The following is a 14,445-nucleotide window of genomic DNA, read 5'->3' on the forward strand; positions in this document are numbered from 1 at the left end:
ATTATCTATGTTTACAAAAAATACAACAGAGTGTGTTCTGACTTAAATGTGGGTTTACTTTTAGGGGATCTAAGCTCTAATACTGTGGAAAAAAGCAATTTAGATCACATCCAAGGATAAGGTTGTAGGTTGCAATACTCAGAGGTTGAGACAAGAAGTTAATCCCATGGTCTTTACCATTGGGTGAGTAGACATTAGCTATAATAAGCAAGAATCCATCAACCACTGATCAGTCAAAACATAGAAACTGTTGACAGGTAAAATGAATTTAATTGTTTATCTGGTTACAATAGCTCCTGTTAAGGGGTGTGATGCACAGAGTAGCAAGTGAACAGTTCGTGAAGTTGATGTGCTTACTAATTAGAGAAGATTGTTTTTAAAAGGAAAAAATGGTACTGAACTTCAGAGAAAAGAAGCATCGGTTGTAGATCAGCTAGCATGGGCCACATTTTCAGTAAGAGAGGTGGTTTACTCATCTTAAGGCTTTTTAAGATAAGATACTATGGGAAAATGGACTTACTGATAAAGTGTATAGATGTGTGTGCGTGAGTTAGTTTACCAGCATGTGGATGGCTCTGTCTTCTCGGTCTCCACAGCTGCTATCCTGGAGAAAGCCTGGATCTAACACACGAGTCCTCTGTTTCTTCCCAACAGAGTGGGTTTTCACTGCTTCACACCACTCTGTCAAACATTTCTGCTTTCTCTCTTCTGAGAAGTGAGATATGAGATACACAGTGGAGATTAAGACAACGCCAGACTGAAATTATGGATTAATGAATAAAAGCTTCATACTTGTCTGCGTCTCTTCCTTGTATTTCCCAATGTCCATACTGTTATAGTCTGTCAGTCTCAGAATGTCTTCCAGAAAGAGTTCCTTTACTTCAAACTGCCTTCCTTTAACTACAGAAAAAAATGTTTTAGTTAGTAAAAAAAAATATTAACATCACTTTCCGTATATCATACCTTAGAGAAACACTGCATTTTTAGTGGTTCAGATACTAATGCCTCATCTTTAACTTTGGAATTTACTGTTCCTTAAGTGAAATGTGGTTTGAATGGAATCACACTCTTGCACCCATATTTATGAAATTACTTGAGTTCATGGTAAAAACTGCACATGTACAATTTGCATCTGCTGGAGAGTGTTAGGTTCCTTTATTTCACAGCACACCTTTAAAGCCTATGCTGTGCTATATTAATTCTCAGTTCAGTTACTTAAGGGTCAGTAAGGCTAAGTCTACATATGCACAAAATAATATGTGTACATAACTGAATAGTGTAAAAAGAACATGTGGATAAAACATTCTGCGTATAAAAATACTAGGTCCAGGCACCTAAGTTGGGTTTAAAAGGTAAAAGATCTTCAGGGTGTGTCCACAGTTATGACAGACTTATGGGCAAAGGCTGTTAATAAAAAGTTTGTCTGAGAGGCTCTCACCTTAAATTCTGTGTACAGAAATGGATAGCTGCTTAGAGAGGTCTGTTCTATTTGATTTTTTTCCTCCAAAATAGGCTGTGAGACCATTACAGGCAACCACACAGTGTTGTGGTCATGATCATCTGGCTCAAATGTGAAATACATCCACACACTTTAGTATGATATTTGCCATAAGTTGCAACGGACCTGATGCTGCACTTGGATTTGCTCTTTCATTCCACATGTTGTTATTGTTTTGTATCTCTGTTTCTATGTATAGTACTACCAAATAAATGAAGTTCCGGAAAGGTTTGTGCTAGCTACATCCCTATTAAGAAGCAAAAAAAAAAAAAACAATAAAGTTTGAACCAGTTTAGACAGTTTTTCACCCCATTTTACAAAACACTGACACATTACAACCTCACATTTTCTTCAAAGCCTTCATCTCAATAAAAACCACTGCTGATAAGAACCGATGTTCTCTGCAATTTCTCCAACTCTCACAAAAAGGCCAACAGGCTGACAAACAGCAGTAATGCTGTAGAGTGTAGAAGCAAACTGCTGTCGCATTAATAACTGATATCAGCACAGATTTAAGGAACAAGGTTCATAGGACTTATGTTAGGATTTATAATTTTTACTATTTCTATTAAACATACTGCTGGCTTAATACTGATATACACACTGTATTATACGCTACATAAAAGAATTGTGTTGATCTGTGAATGAATGAGAGGATCTTGAACATTATCTCACACTATGTCAATTGGGATAAAAGAAAGTTGAATAGCACCAGGTCAGACAGAGGGAAAAGCACATCCACTTATAGTCAAGATATATCAGACACACAAGCATGCACTGCAGACACACATACACCCACACACACTTACTCAATACTCAAGGCCACTCTAAGACATTACAACATCATGGAAAGAGCCTAAAACTGATAAAATACATGAGAACGGAGACATACGGTCACCCAAATTAAAGTAACGATACCACATGAGTGCAGAAGTCAACTATAGCTAACGCATATGACTGTGATAATAGACCATGGTTAATAATGAAGACCTAAAGACACAAACATACCCAAAATTCGTAACAGGGAGGGTTTCTCTTTCTGTACCTGGAACAGACGGATTGGAGGATCGTGTGGTGAAAGGCTATGGACAAGCCTATCCACCAACGAGAGAGAGCCAAGTCTAAACCATGGCCCGTCTCCTTCAGTTTTTGACTAGTGAGATTGGTGCACATTTTCATAAATACACTCTGTACACTGTGAATTTCATCCATTACTGGGAGGACGCCTTCAGTTAACACCTTTGTTAACTGTAGTCCTCTGAACAGTAATGCTCCTTGATATCAAGCTATATGGCGCTGCAGAATAAACAACTTTAACTGAGAGAAGCTGCCTGTCTGCTATCTCAAAAAATGAACACGCTTGACACTTACGGTGGATAACAGGGCAGGAGCCAAAGTACTGAAGGAACAGGTCTACATCCAGAGCTGCACTGGAGAGGATCAGTTTCAGGGTGGGGATCTTCTGAAGGAGATCCCGCATCTTAGTGAGCAAGAAGTCAGTCAGACCATCACGCTCATGCACCTCATCCTATTGAAGAGAGAACATCCCTTTAACACGATTTACTTGCTCAGCAATTAAAGCATGATTCTGGATTATTTCATCCGGCTTGCTGGTCATTATTGTGGCGATGGTTGCTCTAAAGGTCATGTTAACATTGTGTTTTCCATCTCTGTTGCAGATTTAGGGAAACAAAGGATTGTACATAACAGTATGAAAACAGCATATACTCTGCATCTGCCTCCATTTTCTGTATTGTTTTCCATTTAATTTATCTGTACATCAGTGTACTCCAGTTCAAATAAGTACTACTTTCTCAACCTTGTGTGTAGCTGTTTAATTTCTACAAAGTCAACCTCGTACATATAAATACACTTGCCTGCAGGGGACAAATTTGCCTGCTATTAGGACAGCCAGCAATTTGTAGTTGACAGAGATCCAAGCCACTCTGTTTACTTTTGATGTGATCAAACATCAAATATTGAATTGAATGATAAAAAAAAAACATGCTTCCCTGAATTTCTGCAAAGGAGATGGAAAGTGCAAAGTATGACCTAAAACAGTGACACTTGTGAAAAATGCCCTGTGTATTTGAAATCTTGATGCTCACCACAATGACATGTGTGACAGTTGTCAGGCTAGCATCTCCAGCCATCAATGTTCTGAGGAACACTCCACTGGTGCAAAAGGTCAGCAGTGTCTTAGGAGAGACCCTGAGATTTGCAAAGTCAACAGTTACAAGTCATTTTTATTTCAAGAACTATGTTTTCCACAAGCTTATAAAATAAGAAGATTAATCCTACATTCTAATTTAGCAGATTGGAGTTTAAGTAATTAAAAAGGCATATTATGCCTTTTGTGGTTATCTCTAATTAGTAATTTCATAACAAAAGTGGTCATCAAAAAGTTTTGAGGCTCTTCCCGGTGTGTGTACACGGTCACGGTCATGCAACGAGTGTGTGCAGTAATTGTCACCAGTCAGAAGACCGTATGAAACACAGTGGGCTGCAATGTCAGCCCTATGTCAGAGACAATGCAAAAATCTGAAGTAACCTCAAAACTAGATGACTCTTTTGTGCACAGAGAAACAACTAGTCTCCAGAAAGTGTGTTCTGCTGTTCATTTTAATTTGCGGTAGGCCTGCATTATGAAGCAATGGGACTTGGTGATTTTTTGACTTGAGAAGCAGGAGTGTAAAAATGGCTAAAGAAATCAGTAGCAATAATACTTCGCACAAGTTTGATCTGTCTTCATTAATGGTATTACTTTCATATTTACAAGTATGTCACAAGCACAACTACAAAGCTCCGGTTCCTCTCTTTCCTGTGATATAGTAGTATATCATTGCATAGATATGTTATTTTTGCAATTATATTAACATATGGGCAGCACAGTGGTTAGCACTGTCACCTCACAGCGAGAAGGGTTCGAATCTGGACATAGGGTCTTTCTGTGTGGAGTTCGCATGCTCTCCCTGTGTCTGCGTGGGTTTTCAATAGGTGCTCCGGCTTCCTCCCACAGTCCAAAAACATGCTGAGGTTAACTGGTGATTACAAACTGTCCATGGGTGTGAATGTGAGTGTACTTGGTTGCCTGTCTGAATATGGGTAGATAATATTGCCTGAAACACTTCAGTATTCATCCTGCAGCTTTTGTCAGCAGTCACATCATCAACTAGAAAAGCACTCAGAGAGCGCAGTACTCCGCCAAGGCTGCTTAGTTGACGTATCATTTCCAACGGATGAAATCTTTAATAAAAAAATGACCTTGTGCTGAGCACAGGCATGTGTTATGCATGTGCATGTAATGTAAGGATACCAAATTGTGTGTAAATTACTCTCTGTTGATCAGTTCATTACTTTTGGCAAGCCTTTGTTTTGCTAGTGTTAAAATAACCGTTCCCTCCATGCTTTTATTTTGAAGGCGTATTTTTAATGTTATGGGTTTTTATTTTGTCATCATTCCAGCAGCACAGGAAGTGTTTATCTAAGAAGCGGTTTCTTGACATGATGAAGACACTGCCGAAAAGTCTGAAAATTCACGTAAAGATGAAAGAAAACGGTTCCACTGTTGCTCTGTAGCAAAGGATGTGTATAAATTTATAAGCACCTAACTGGAATGAGGACAAGCTCTTACGCTGGTTCCTGAAGAAAGGAGTGAAGGACAGAAAGTCCCATTGCCATGGGGGATGCTTTTGGTCTGTAACAATGTTTATGTGGGTGGTACGTGTTGAAGTAACATCCAAATTGATGCCAGGGCCCCAACAAACTGTAGTTCGCCGAAATGATCAATGTTATTCACTTCACCTTTCAGTAGCTTTAATGTTGTGAATGATCTATGTATGCTCCCAACTAAATAAAATGATGAGCATTCGTCCCTCATGCTTTAGTACTGTCTACCTGCTATGAGCCTTTGGGACCTAGCTTATTTATTTACCTGGATAATAAAGGAAATTCGCTTAATTTGTTTGCCGTTACAAATCTACCTGCTCTCCAGCCTGATGTGATAACCGACAGTCTGGCCCACATGCTCCCCTCTCTCAGCTGACACTCTCTCAGCAACAGCAATGGCAGCCAGGCGTCTAGGCTGAGTGCAGAAGATCCTGCAGGGTTCTCCATTCTTGCTGCAGTCATCTAGCAAGAACTGTGGGATCTAGACAACACACAGAAACATTGGATGACCTTTACTGAGTGAATTTCAAGGCTCTGTCTTTACCTCACATATCACAGAATAACTATACAATATCAGTGGATATAGTCCCTCCAATTTTGTAAACACTCTTTCAGTTTTGTCTTAGTATCACAATATTTATGAAGAAAGGGATCAAATCACTTTTGTTGTTCCAGGTTTATCTAATAAGTCTATTTGTCATAAATATGGCTTTCTGGTTGGCAGATTATTAAGGCTGAGGTTACCAAGTAACCTCAACATCCTCATCCTCATCCCCTACAATGCCAGCCAGGGACTATTGCTGCATGTCATACCACTCTCTCAGTTCCCCATGTTTTCTGTCTGTCTGCATCCCCATTTTTAACAGTTAACTACCCAATAAGAATCAAAACAAATGAAACATCTCAAAATCATGCATAGAAAAAGCAACACTACTTGGAGAGACAAAATTAAAAGTGTGCTACAAGCTAAAATTTGTTATTCACTACTAAACATAAGCTACAGCTTGTGGCTAAAGGAAATGTCATTAGTTTCACAGGTATTTTGTCAAAAATATTGTTACTATGCTAAACTCATATGCAACTCATAGTCCTTCAAACTATTTTATGAAAATGTATTTATTTATCAGGATTTGCTTTTATTCATTATGACCTTGTTAGCAAAGAGTTAGTGACATAAATACACATTGCGTTGGGAGAGTTGGTAGCAATAATACATGGTGTACTGTTGTCAACTCTGTTTTAAAGTAGTTCATGCGCAATTATTTGTAGAAAATCTGTTTCCCAGTTCACTGCCTCTCTATGCAATATTGATGCCCGTGTTGTTAACCATATGGATAGATTTTCCTGGATATTCCAACAGATGCTGACATCATACAAACTGAGTTTATATTTTGTGATCTGTCAATCTGTCATTAGCTAATATGGCTTCAGCAGAGGACGTTCTAAGAACATGTTTTGGTAGTGATAAATTTAGTTGTGGTGAATCTTGCCACAATCTGGATTACATGTGTACAGTATGATGTAAATTGTAAACCACTACTTTATCCACACCAGATGTTTTATCAAGGAATGTTTCACTTGATATTGCATTCATAAAATAGAATTAATTGAATACAGAGATGATTGCTTATGGTACCATTTTACATGAAACTATTTGAAGCACTAGGAGCTTAAAAACACACTATTCTTCCTTTAGCCCAGTAACAGTATTACAGAACTGTTCCAATTATGACCACTATTGGAGTGGTTTCTCCTATCATACCCACTCAATGATTGTCCTAATATTGGCCATAGATGCAAAAAATGTAGTTTCAATCTTTTTCTTCTCATAAAGTATGTCTCTGACTGGCAGCATATGACATTTTAAAATTCCTACTGTTGCCAATCACAGGAAAAGAAATCAGCCTCTTAGAATGAAGTAGCGACCATATTCATTTTACTAGTTATATATATTTTAAGGCTAACCACCTTTCAGACAGACCTACCTGTGTAGTTTTTCCAGAGCCAGTCTCGCCCACCACAAGTACCACCTTGTTTTCTCTGATAAGCTGGACAATTTCCTCCTTATGTTCATAAACAGGCAGGGAGTGTCGAAAATTGTCTAGCTCTGATGGAACCGTCCTCTGAGGCACCATGGGAATGCCGTTGTTTAAGCGCCCACTTGCCCTGTTCCTGTCATAACTGTTTTCTGAAAGAGAAGCAGAGGAACATTAAGTGACCAACGATATGCAGAAAAAGAAGGGGTGAGCAGACATTTTTAGTCCCAACCCTAAATGACAGTATCCATGTTCATGTCACTATGTGTGAGAGCCATTTGGTGGTGGTTGTATGGAATGCTTCCATCTGTTCAAACCGAATATCACCGTTGAATTAGCTTAATACTATGTCACTTGTTTCTTAGCATGTCTGGAGCATATAGTCAGGTTACCCTGTATGGATACAGTAGCTCATATAAACAGTACTATCAGGACTATAAACACAAAAAGAAACACGGATGGAGGACTGTGCAATTTCATTAATGTCATCTAGGACTATCTGTTGGAACATTATGTTTTCCCTCTAAGTTAAAGTGACACTGGATTTGACTTTAACTATTAGCTGTGGCTGACTGTATCTTGAAATATAAACAATCATTTGCAAAGTTCTAGCCATTGTACATCTACCAATATTTCCCACATGTACCCCCATGGAGAAAACACTCATGGATGCTTTAAAAGACTGAGGGCAGAGCAAACCATTCCTTCAGTTTTGCCTTTTTTCCTTAGAGTGTATAACAACTATAACATCTGCAATAATGTGCCTCATTGCACAATACAAATTTATACATAGATATTGACAGTTACCAGGTTCTGCAGCCACAGACATGCCACTTTTGTTGGTGGGCTGCACGTCTGTGCGTTCCCTCTTGCTGATGGGAAACCTCTGAAGAAGACAGCGGATCAAATACACAGAATGGTGGGAGAGTGTGAGGGGTATGATAAGGTGAGGTTTATCTGACCCATCCTTCTTCCTGATGGTGAGGAAGCGATCTTGCCCCTTTCTGAAAAGAGAAAGAGAGCATGACTTCTTTTCATTAACAAACCCAAACTTGTTTGTGTCATTGTTTTTAAAATTCATACTGTGCCATTAAAGCTGCACACCGTAATGATGGTAACACTGCATCTTCATACATGTCATGGGTGCTGGTTTTTCCTTTTTTAGTGGGAAATAATGAAAAATTTAGATTCTGCTGGAAACACTCGGGCTGCACAGTGGCTTGGTGGTTAGCACTGTTGCCTTGCAGCTAGATGATCCCCGGTTTGCGTGCCGGGCTGGACCTGGGATCTTTCTGCGTGGAGTTTGCATGTCCTGTGCATGCGTGGTTTTCTCCGGGTCCTCTGTCTTCCTTACATAGTCCAGAAACATGATGAGGTTAAATAGTGATTCTAAACTGTCCGTAGGTGTGAATGTGAGTGTGATTGTCTCTGTATGTAGCCCTGGAGAACACAGCAGCCCTGCCTTCACCCTGAGTCAGATGGGATAGACTCCAACCCCCCGCAACCCTGAGGATTATGCGGTGTCTAGATAATGGATGGATAGATGGAAACATTCGTCCTTTGGATGTGCCTGAAACAATTTAGTCTATGTCATAGAATTTCATGGTTGTGGGAGTTCTATTTCTAGAGATATTAAACCTTTAAAATTGCCTTGAAGGTAAGATGTTCTTGGGGGGATAGAACAGACAGAACTTAGTTTTAGGTCTCAAATAACCAATAAATAAACTCTGAACATAATCTGAGACAGTGCAGCAACGTATTTCCTAAGACTACATCACAGCATTTTTTCAGTTTTTCGGTGTCTGTATCTTATAAACATGCACATTTAATGGGCCTAGCTTACTAGAAGCCGCTGTACCAATCTGTCCCAAGAAGCAAAATTATATGTATACAAAACTGCTAAGCAGCCTTTTTGGATCACTAAATGTTCTTAATAATTCAGGCAAAAATTGTAAACTCCCTAATGGTTGTAATATTTCTGAAGTCTCCATCACATTGATTTATTTTCCACCATAATAACAATAACATATATCTATTACACACACGCTGGGCAAATTAACGCATTAATTAATGGCACGTTAACGCTATTTTTTTTAGCATTATTATTATTATCGTGAAAGTCCATAGCTCACTGTCTTTTAATACACAGTATACAGACAAACCATGGATCACAGGAGGGCTGGATGTTGATCAGTACTTGGGATGGACATCATCACGTCTCACCCAAACTAACAGTGGAAGGAGGCTTCAGTAGAGTGGTTAGATGCAGCAAGTGGGAGAAACAGAGATAAACTAAAACAAGACAAGCTAACAAATGCCGCAGCAAAGTAGTTAGCAATAGACTACATTCCGATTAGTATTGTGGAAGATGTTGATCTGAGGAACGTTCTCAGGATCACAACGAATGATGGCACATACGAGCCTCACCCTGCATCATTGGAAGTTTTTTTGTATGTGTGTGTGTGACAATATAAACCGGGACTATAGTCCCAGATGCAGCGGTCATGGGTTCGAGTCCGTCCCACGGCCATTTGCTCTTCTCCCTACGTTTCCTGTCACTCTCTACTTTCCTATATATTAAAGCCTAAAAAGGCCAAAACAAAAAGAAGTAAAAACATGATTTCTCAGACTCAGGGCTTAAAGTGGAAAATAATCCTGAGTCTGAACTTCCTTGCTCTTGGGTGGGGGTGGAGATACAATCTAGCTAACTAGTAAAAAATTAAGATATCTGCCTTCACAAACTAGGACTACAGATCATAGTAATACCAAAAAAAGGTCAGTAGGTCGTGGTAGGTACTCCATCTGACTGCAACACGGTGCAAATATATTGTTTAGCAACTAATCAGTAAAAGACTTGGGAAAAGGACATTAATTCACCTATTAACAATATGTGCACCAATTGCACTATTTATTCTGAAATACAACTATGTAAACAGTTACAGTGCAAAAAAAAACTAAATAAATAAAAATATAGTTTAAAACAGTAAACTATAGTTCAGTTGAAATAACAACAACAAAAAACATTAAAGTGCTCTAAGAACTGGTAACTTAAATAAACGGAAATAAATAACAAAATAAACAAATACAGTTTACTACAACTACAGTTCAGTTCAATTAAAAAAAAAACATTCACAGCGCTACAAGAACTGGCAAGCTGCTGAATCTTTATTTTTTCCTGTCCATTTCTTATTTCTTTCTGACATCTTTTACTTCTTCCGTCAGTGCTGAGGCATTAGCAGTGTTCACTTTTTTGCTTGCCAGATGTTGAGTAGTTACTCTGGATGCATCATCATCAAAAAAACGAAGATACATTCATTCATATACACTAGCCTGTTTGCAGTGATGACAAACCAAACCCAAAACCAAAGCAAATTTTTGTGTGTGGAAATACAGTGTTGCATAAAGATTAAGATATTTATGCAATGATGAGTTCAGGTGTAATTCAAACAAATGTAATGGGTGTAGAGATTGACGCAGACAAGCAACGAACTCTGCTGGAAAGGTCAAGTCGTGCAGTTTAATATGATGCATTACCCCTCGCTCCAATAAAGCAGAGAAATTTAACCAAGAAGAAGGGAAGTGAATTAGGATGAATTCAGATTTGAAAAGAAATGCTGTCGTCAGTCAATTGACACTAGGAGCAGAGAGCTGTTTGACACAACACAAACAGCAACATTGCAGTTGCCTTGTGGTGCCTCTGTAGATAATATGACAATGTGTACCGTATTTTCCGGACTGTAAGTTGCACTTTTTTTCATAGTTTGGCTGGTCCTGCAACTTATACTTGGGAGCGACTTGTATGTATTAAAATATATAATTTCACATGTTCTTAAATGTTATTTCACACTGACCGACACGACCAAGTAGTAAACATTACTTCACGGCAACCGGGAGGATGCGCCATGCAACTTTCCTGCAAGTCATTGGATGGATCTACAAAGCATGGACTTCAGTGACAGCCGAAACCATCCTGTCGGGATTCAGAAAGGCCGGATTAATTGGAAATGGAACTGATGCTGAGTCTGACGACAGCCACGCGGAAGAGGAAGCGGCGCTTAGTGATTGGGAGTGAGATCGAGAGTTTGGTAAATTTGCTTAACAGTATCTCTGGATTATGTTCATTTTGTCGTTTCTTATTATAGGATAGCGTTACTTTTATTACTGAGTTGTCGGTTTAAAAGTAATGCCATCCTACATTAACAGTCTCTTGCTTCTTCGACTCCCCACTTTGTTATTTTTACTCATCCTATTCATCCTCCCTCTTATGTTCTTCATGCTATAGTGTATCTGAATAACTGTTAATATGTTTTGTTAACATACCAGACACCTATTCAGTTTGTTGTTTATGCTTCGTGTCGCTGAATAACCATTAATGTGTTACGTTAACATACTGTACACCTATTCAGCCTGTTGTTCTTTATTTTATTGTTATTATAACTTGTCTTTCAAGATGAAATGTCTGTTCTTGGTCTCAGATTTTGTAAAATAATTTCCAAAAAAATGCGACGTATAGTCCACTTCTTCATGATGCATTTTTTGACTGGTGCGACTTATACTCCGGAGCGACTTATTGTCCGAAAAATACTGTAATTACCCAGAGGAGGTCCATATTAGCTACAGGCCATTAACACAGAAGCTATATATTCAGAGGTACCATAACCCCTTAACGCAGAACAACAAATCCAACTTTACTGTAAATGAACAACCTTTATGAGAATGAGTGTACATAACTGTTTAAAGTACCTTATTTTTCAGTTTCAGTTGTAAATTCAGCCCAGTTCCTCAGCAGGATTCTGAGATACTTGATGAGTACTGGTGGAGGAACTTACCCTTTGCTCTTTGAAATGTAGCCCAGCGACTGTGCCATTCGATGAATGAAAGCCCTCTCTGTACTGGTCAAGGAGGAAGGAAATGTCATCTCTGTACAGTCAGGGACAGGGCAAATATTAGCACATTTTAAAAGACTCAGTCATCCTACCTTTCTGCTAACTCTAGGATGACTACTGAACATGACAGCGGCATACTTCGTTGACATTAACAATTTTTAACAGGGCTGACCAAATAGAAGTCTCTGGCTTTCAATTTTCAATATAAAAAAATAAGTACAGTTCAGACCTTTCTGATCACTGTAGCGAAAACCTTCCAAAGAGAGGTTCACTGCTATCTTGACCTCTTCATCAATATGAATTTCTTTCATGCTGCGATAGCTGGAACCATGGGGTGATGTCTTCTGGTTCCTAGCAGGCTTTTGTGAGGCTGCACCAGCATGCGACATGATGCACTGTAACACAACATCAGCTTATCTGACCACGGTGTTGCCAAAACATGCATACAAGTGTTCATCATTTACAGTTTATCTGTTGGAAACTAACAAAACGTCAAACAAAGAAACTGCTGGACATTTGCACAATTTCATGTTCGCTGAATGTACCCACAACACAAAACTCAACTGATGAGAGCAGGCAGAAAACTTACAAACTACTGTGCATCAAGTGAAAAGTCCATACTTTATTAGTGCAACAAATTTACAAGTTTATGTGAAAACATTAATAATGTATTGAAAGTCAGCATTGAAAACCTTGTCAGATTCTTTTATTATGATTTCAGTTTTGCACACAGATGATTGACAATGTTGTCGAAAACAGCCTAGACATTTGGATCTTATTGTAAAGGCACTCCAACCTATTTTAAACAGAGGTTCAGGGTAACAGAGTCATATTGAGGACTACTACTCAGCCTGACATCTTTGCTGCTTCCACCTTCCACTGACAGATGTGGATTTTGTGATAGGAGTCCTACTGGCTCCCACAGGAAGGCATACGTCAAGTAGAAATCGTTGTTCATTTAGTTTTGTTTTTTTTTTTAAACCAAGTAGAGGGTTATCAAAAAAGTACATAGAGCATATTTTTAAAGATGAGCACGGTTACACAGGCACTAGAAACTCTGCAAAATCGCACTCATCTTAAAACACGTACAAGTGTGCCTTAACTCTTTCACCAGAGTATGTGTGCACTGAGCACTTCTCACCAGATACAAGAGAAAGTTGTGGATTTAACACGGTACACGTTTAACGGTGTAGTGGTGCCTGCACGGTGGATGATTGTACCTGGTTAATAGCTGTTGGTGGTTAGCGTTTCACAAAAGCTAGCAGTGCTGCAGATGTGACAGTTGAACAGTGTCTGTATTACAGCTCCAAGAACAGCAAGAGATAACGGCTATTTCGTACTATTACTGCTGAATCTAAGTCAGTTTAGCTGCTGCGTAGCAGTCTTAAATTGACGTGCGGTTGTGGTTAGCTAACTATATTTTTGCGTTTATCATAAATGGCTTCTGTGTTTCATTTCAGTTGTATCGAAACACTGACGTAACTAAACTAAGCGTAAGATAAACTTCGTGGTTAAATAGAGAAACTGCTCAAACATGACATGAAAATAAAGAACTTGTGTTGTACCTTGAGGAGAAGAGACCCAGCGGTGCTCGAACCGGTAACATTCACAGGAGTAGTGGGATGGAGCCCACAGAGGGGGACAGCGGTGAACACTTATTTCCCTTTAGCAAAACATGAACTAGCGTCTAACTGCAACCTGTCGTTCGTCCTCAGAGACTCTTAACGTCAGTCTAACAGAAAACAACCCTTTTAAAGATGAGACCACACACATAGAAGTACGTTCAGTCTGCGGTTCGCCCGCAGCCGCGTCTTCTTCTCCTTCTTCTTTACCAGACGCGACACTGACGTGCGTCTGCCCCCTGCCGGCTGTGATCAGATGGAGTTAAAACAGACACAGTATAGGTTGTCATTGGAAAAAAAAAAGAATTTGTCATTGGGAAAAAAAAGATTTGTCATTGAAACTAAAATTTGTCATTGAAAAAAAGAATTACTCATTGAAAATTACATTAAAATAAATCAAGAGCTTTAAAACATTAAGTAAAGATTTATAGCGTTCTTAGAAACCTCAAAATACAGGTGAATTATTTACATATTTACCCATGAACCAGTAAAAGAAATCCTATTTCTGCCATATAAGCTTCTCTTCATTGGCTTTCTGTAAAATTCCAAATAGAATTTATGATCATTTTCCTTACATACAAAGGTCTAAATGACCTTGTCTCACTTTGCCAGTCCATACTGTGGAAAATACTGTGGCTGCACCACATTATTGGCTCCCTTTATCAATTGTCAGCCTCAAGTCCTTGGGACCCTGACCCAGAAATCAATCTTGGTGTAGCATAACAAAGGGTGCC

General features: G+C 38.9%; 1 protein-coding gene across 2 annotated transcripts in view; it reads right to left on the bottom strand.

The window, feature by feature from the left end:
* LOC111570357 (3'-5' RNA helicase YTHDC2) overlaps nucleotides 1–13,923 on the bottom strand; it is a 40,975-nt gene extending 27,052 nt beyond the window's left edge. The window contains exons 1-10 of one of the 2 annotated variants that reach the window (XM_055019411.1): nucleotides 13,655–13,923; nucleotides 12,319–12,484; nucleotides 12,033–12,123; nucleotides 8,011–8,207; nucleotides 7,153–7,355; nucleotides 5,482–5,648; nucleotides 3,607–3,709; nucleotides 2,870–3,026; nucleotides 793–900; nucleotides 560–708 (exon numbers count right to left, since the gene is read on the bottom strand). In XM_055019411.1, the coding sequence (XP_054875386.1) occupies nucleotides 560–708; nucleotides 793–900; nucleotides 2,870–3,026; nucleotides 3,607–3,709; nucleotides 5,482–5,648; nucleotides 7,153–7,355; nucleotides 8,011–8,207; nucleotides 12,033–12,123; nucleotides 12,319–12,478 (1,335 nt within the window). In that variant the 5' untranslated portion in view covers nucleotides 12,479–12,484; nucleotides 13,655–13,923. The remainder of the gene's footprint in view (nucleotides 1–559; nucleotides 709–792; nucleotides 901–2,869; nucleotides 3,027–3,606; nucleotides 3,710–5,481; nucleotides 5,649–7,152; nucleotides 7,356–8,010; nucleotides 8,208–12,032; nucleotides 12,124–12,318; nucleotides 12,485–13,654) is intronic. The other variant, XM_055019410.1, reaches the window with a different exon arrangement.
* Nucleotides 13,924–14,445: the final 522 nt, after the last annotated feature.

This window comes from Amphiprion ocellaris, chromosome 17 (assembly GCF_022539595.1).
Source record: "Amphiprion ocellaris isolate individual 3 ecotype Okinawa chromosome 17, ASM2253959v1, whole genome shotgun sequence".
NCBI classification, from domain to species: domain Eukaryota; kingdom Metazoa; phylum Chordata; class Actinopteri; family Pomacentridae; genus Amphiprion; species Amphiprion ocellaris.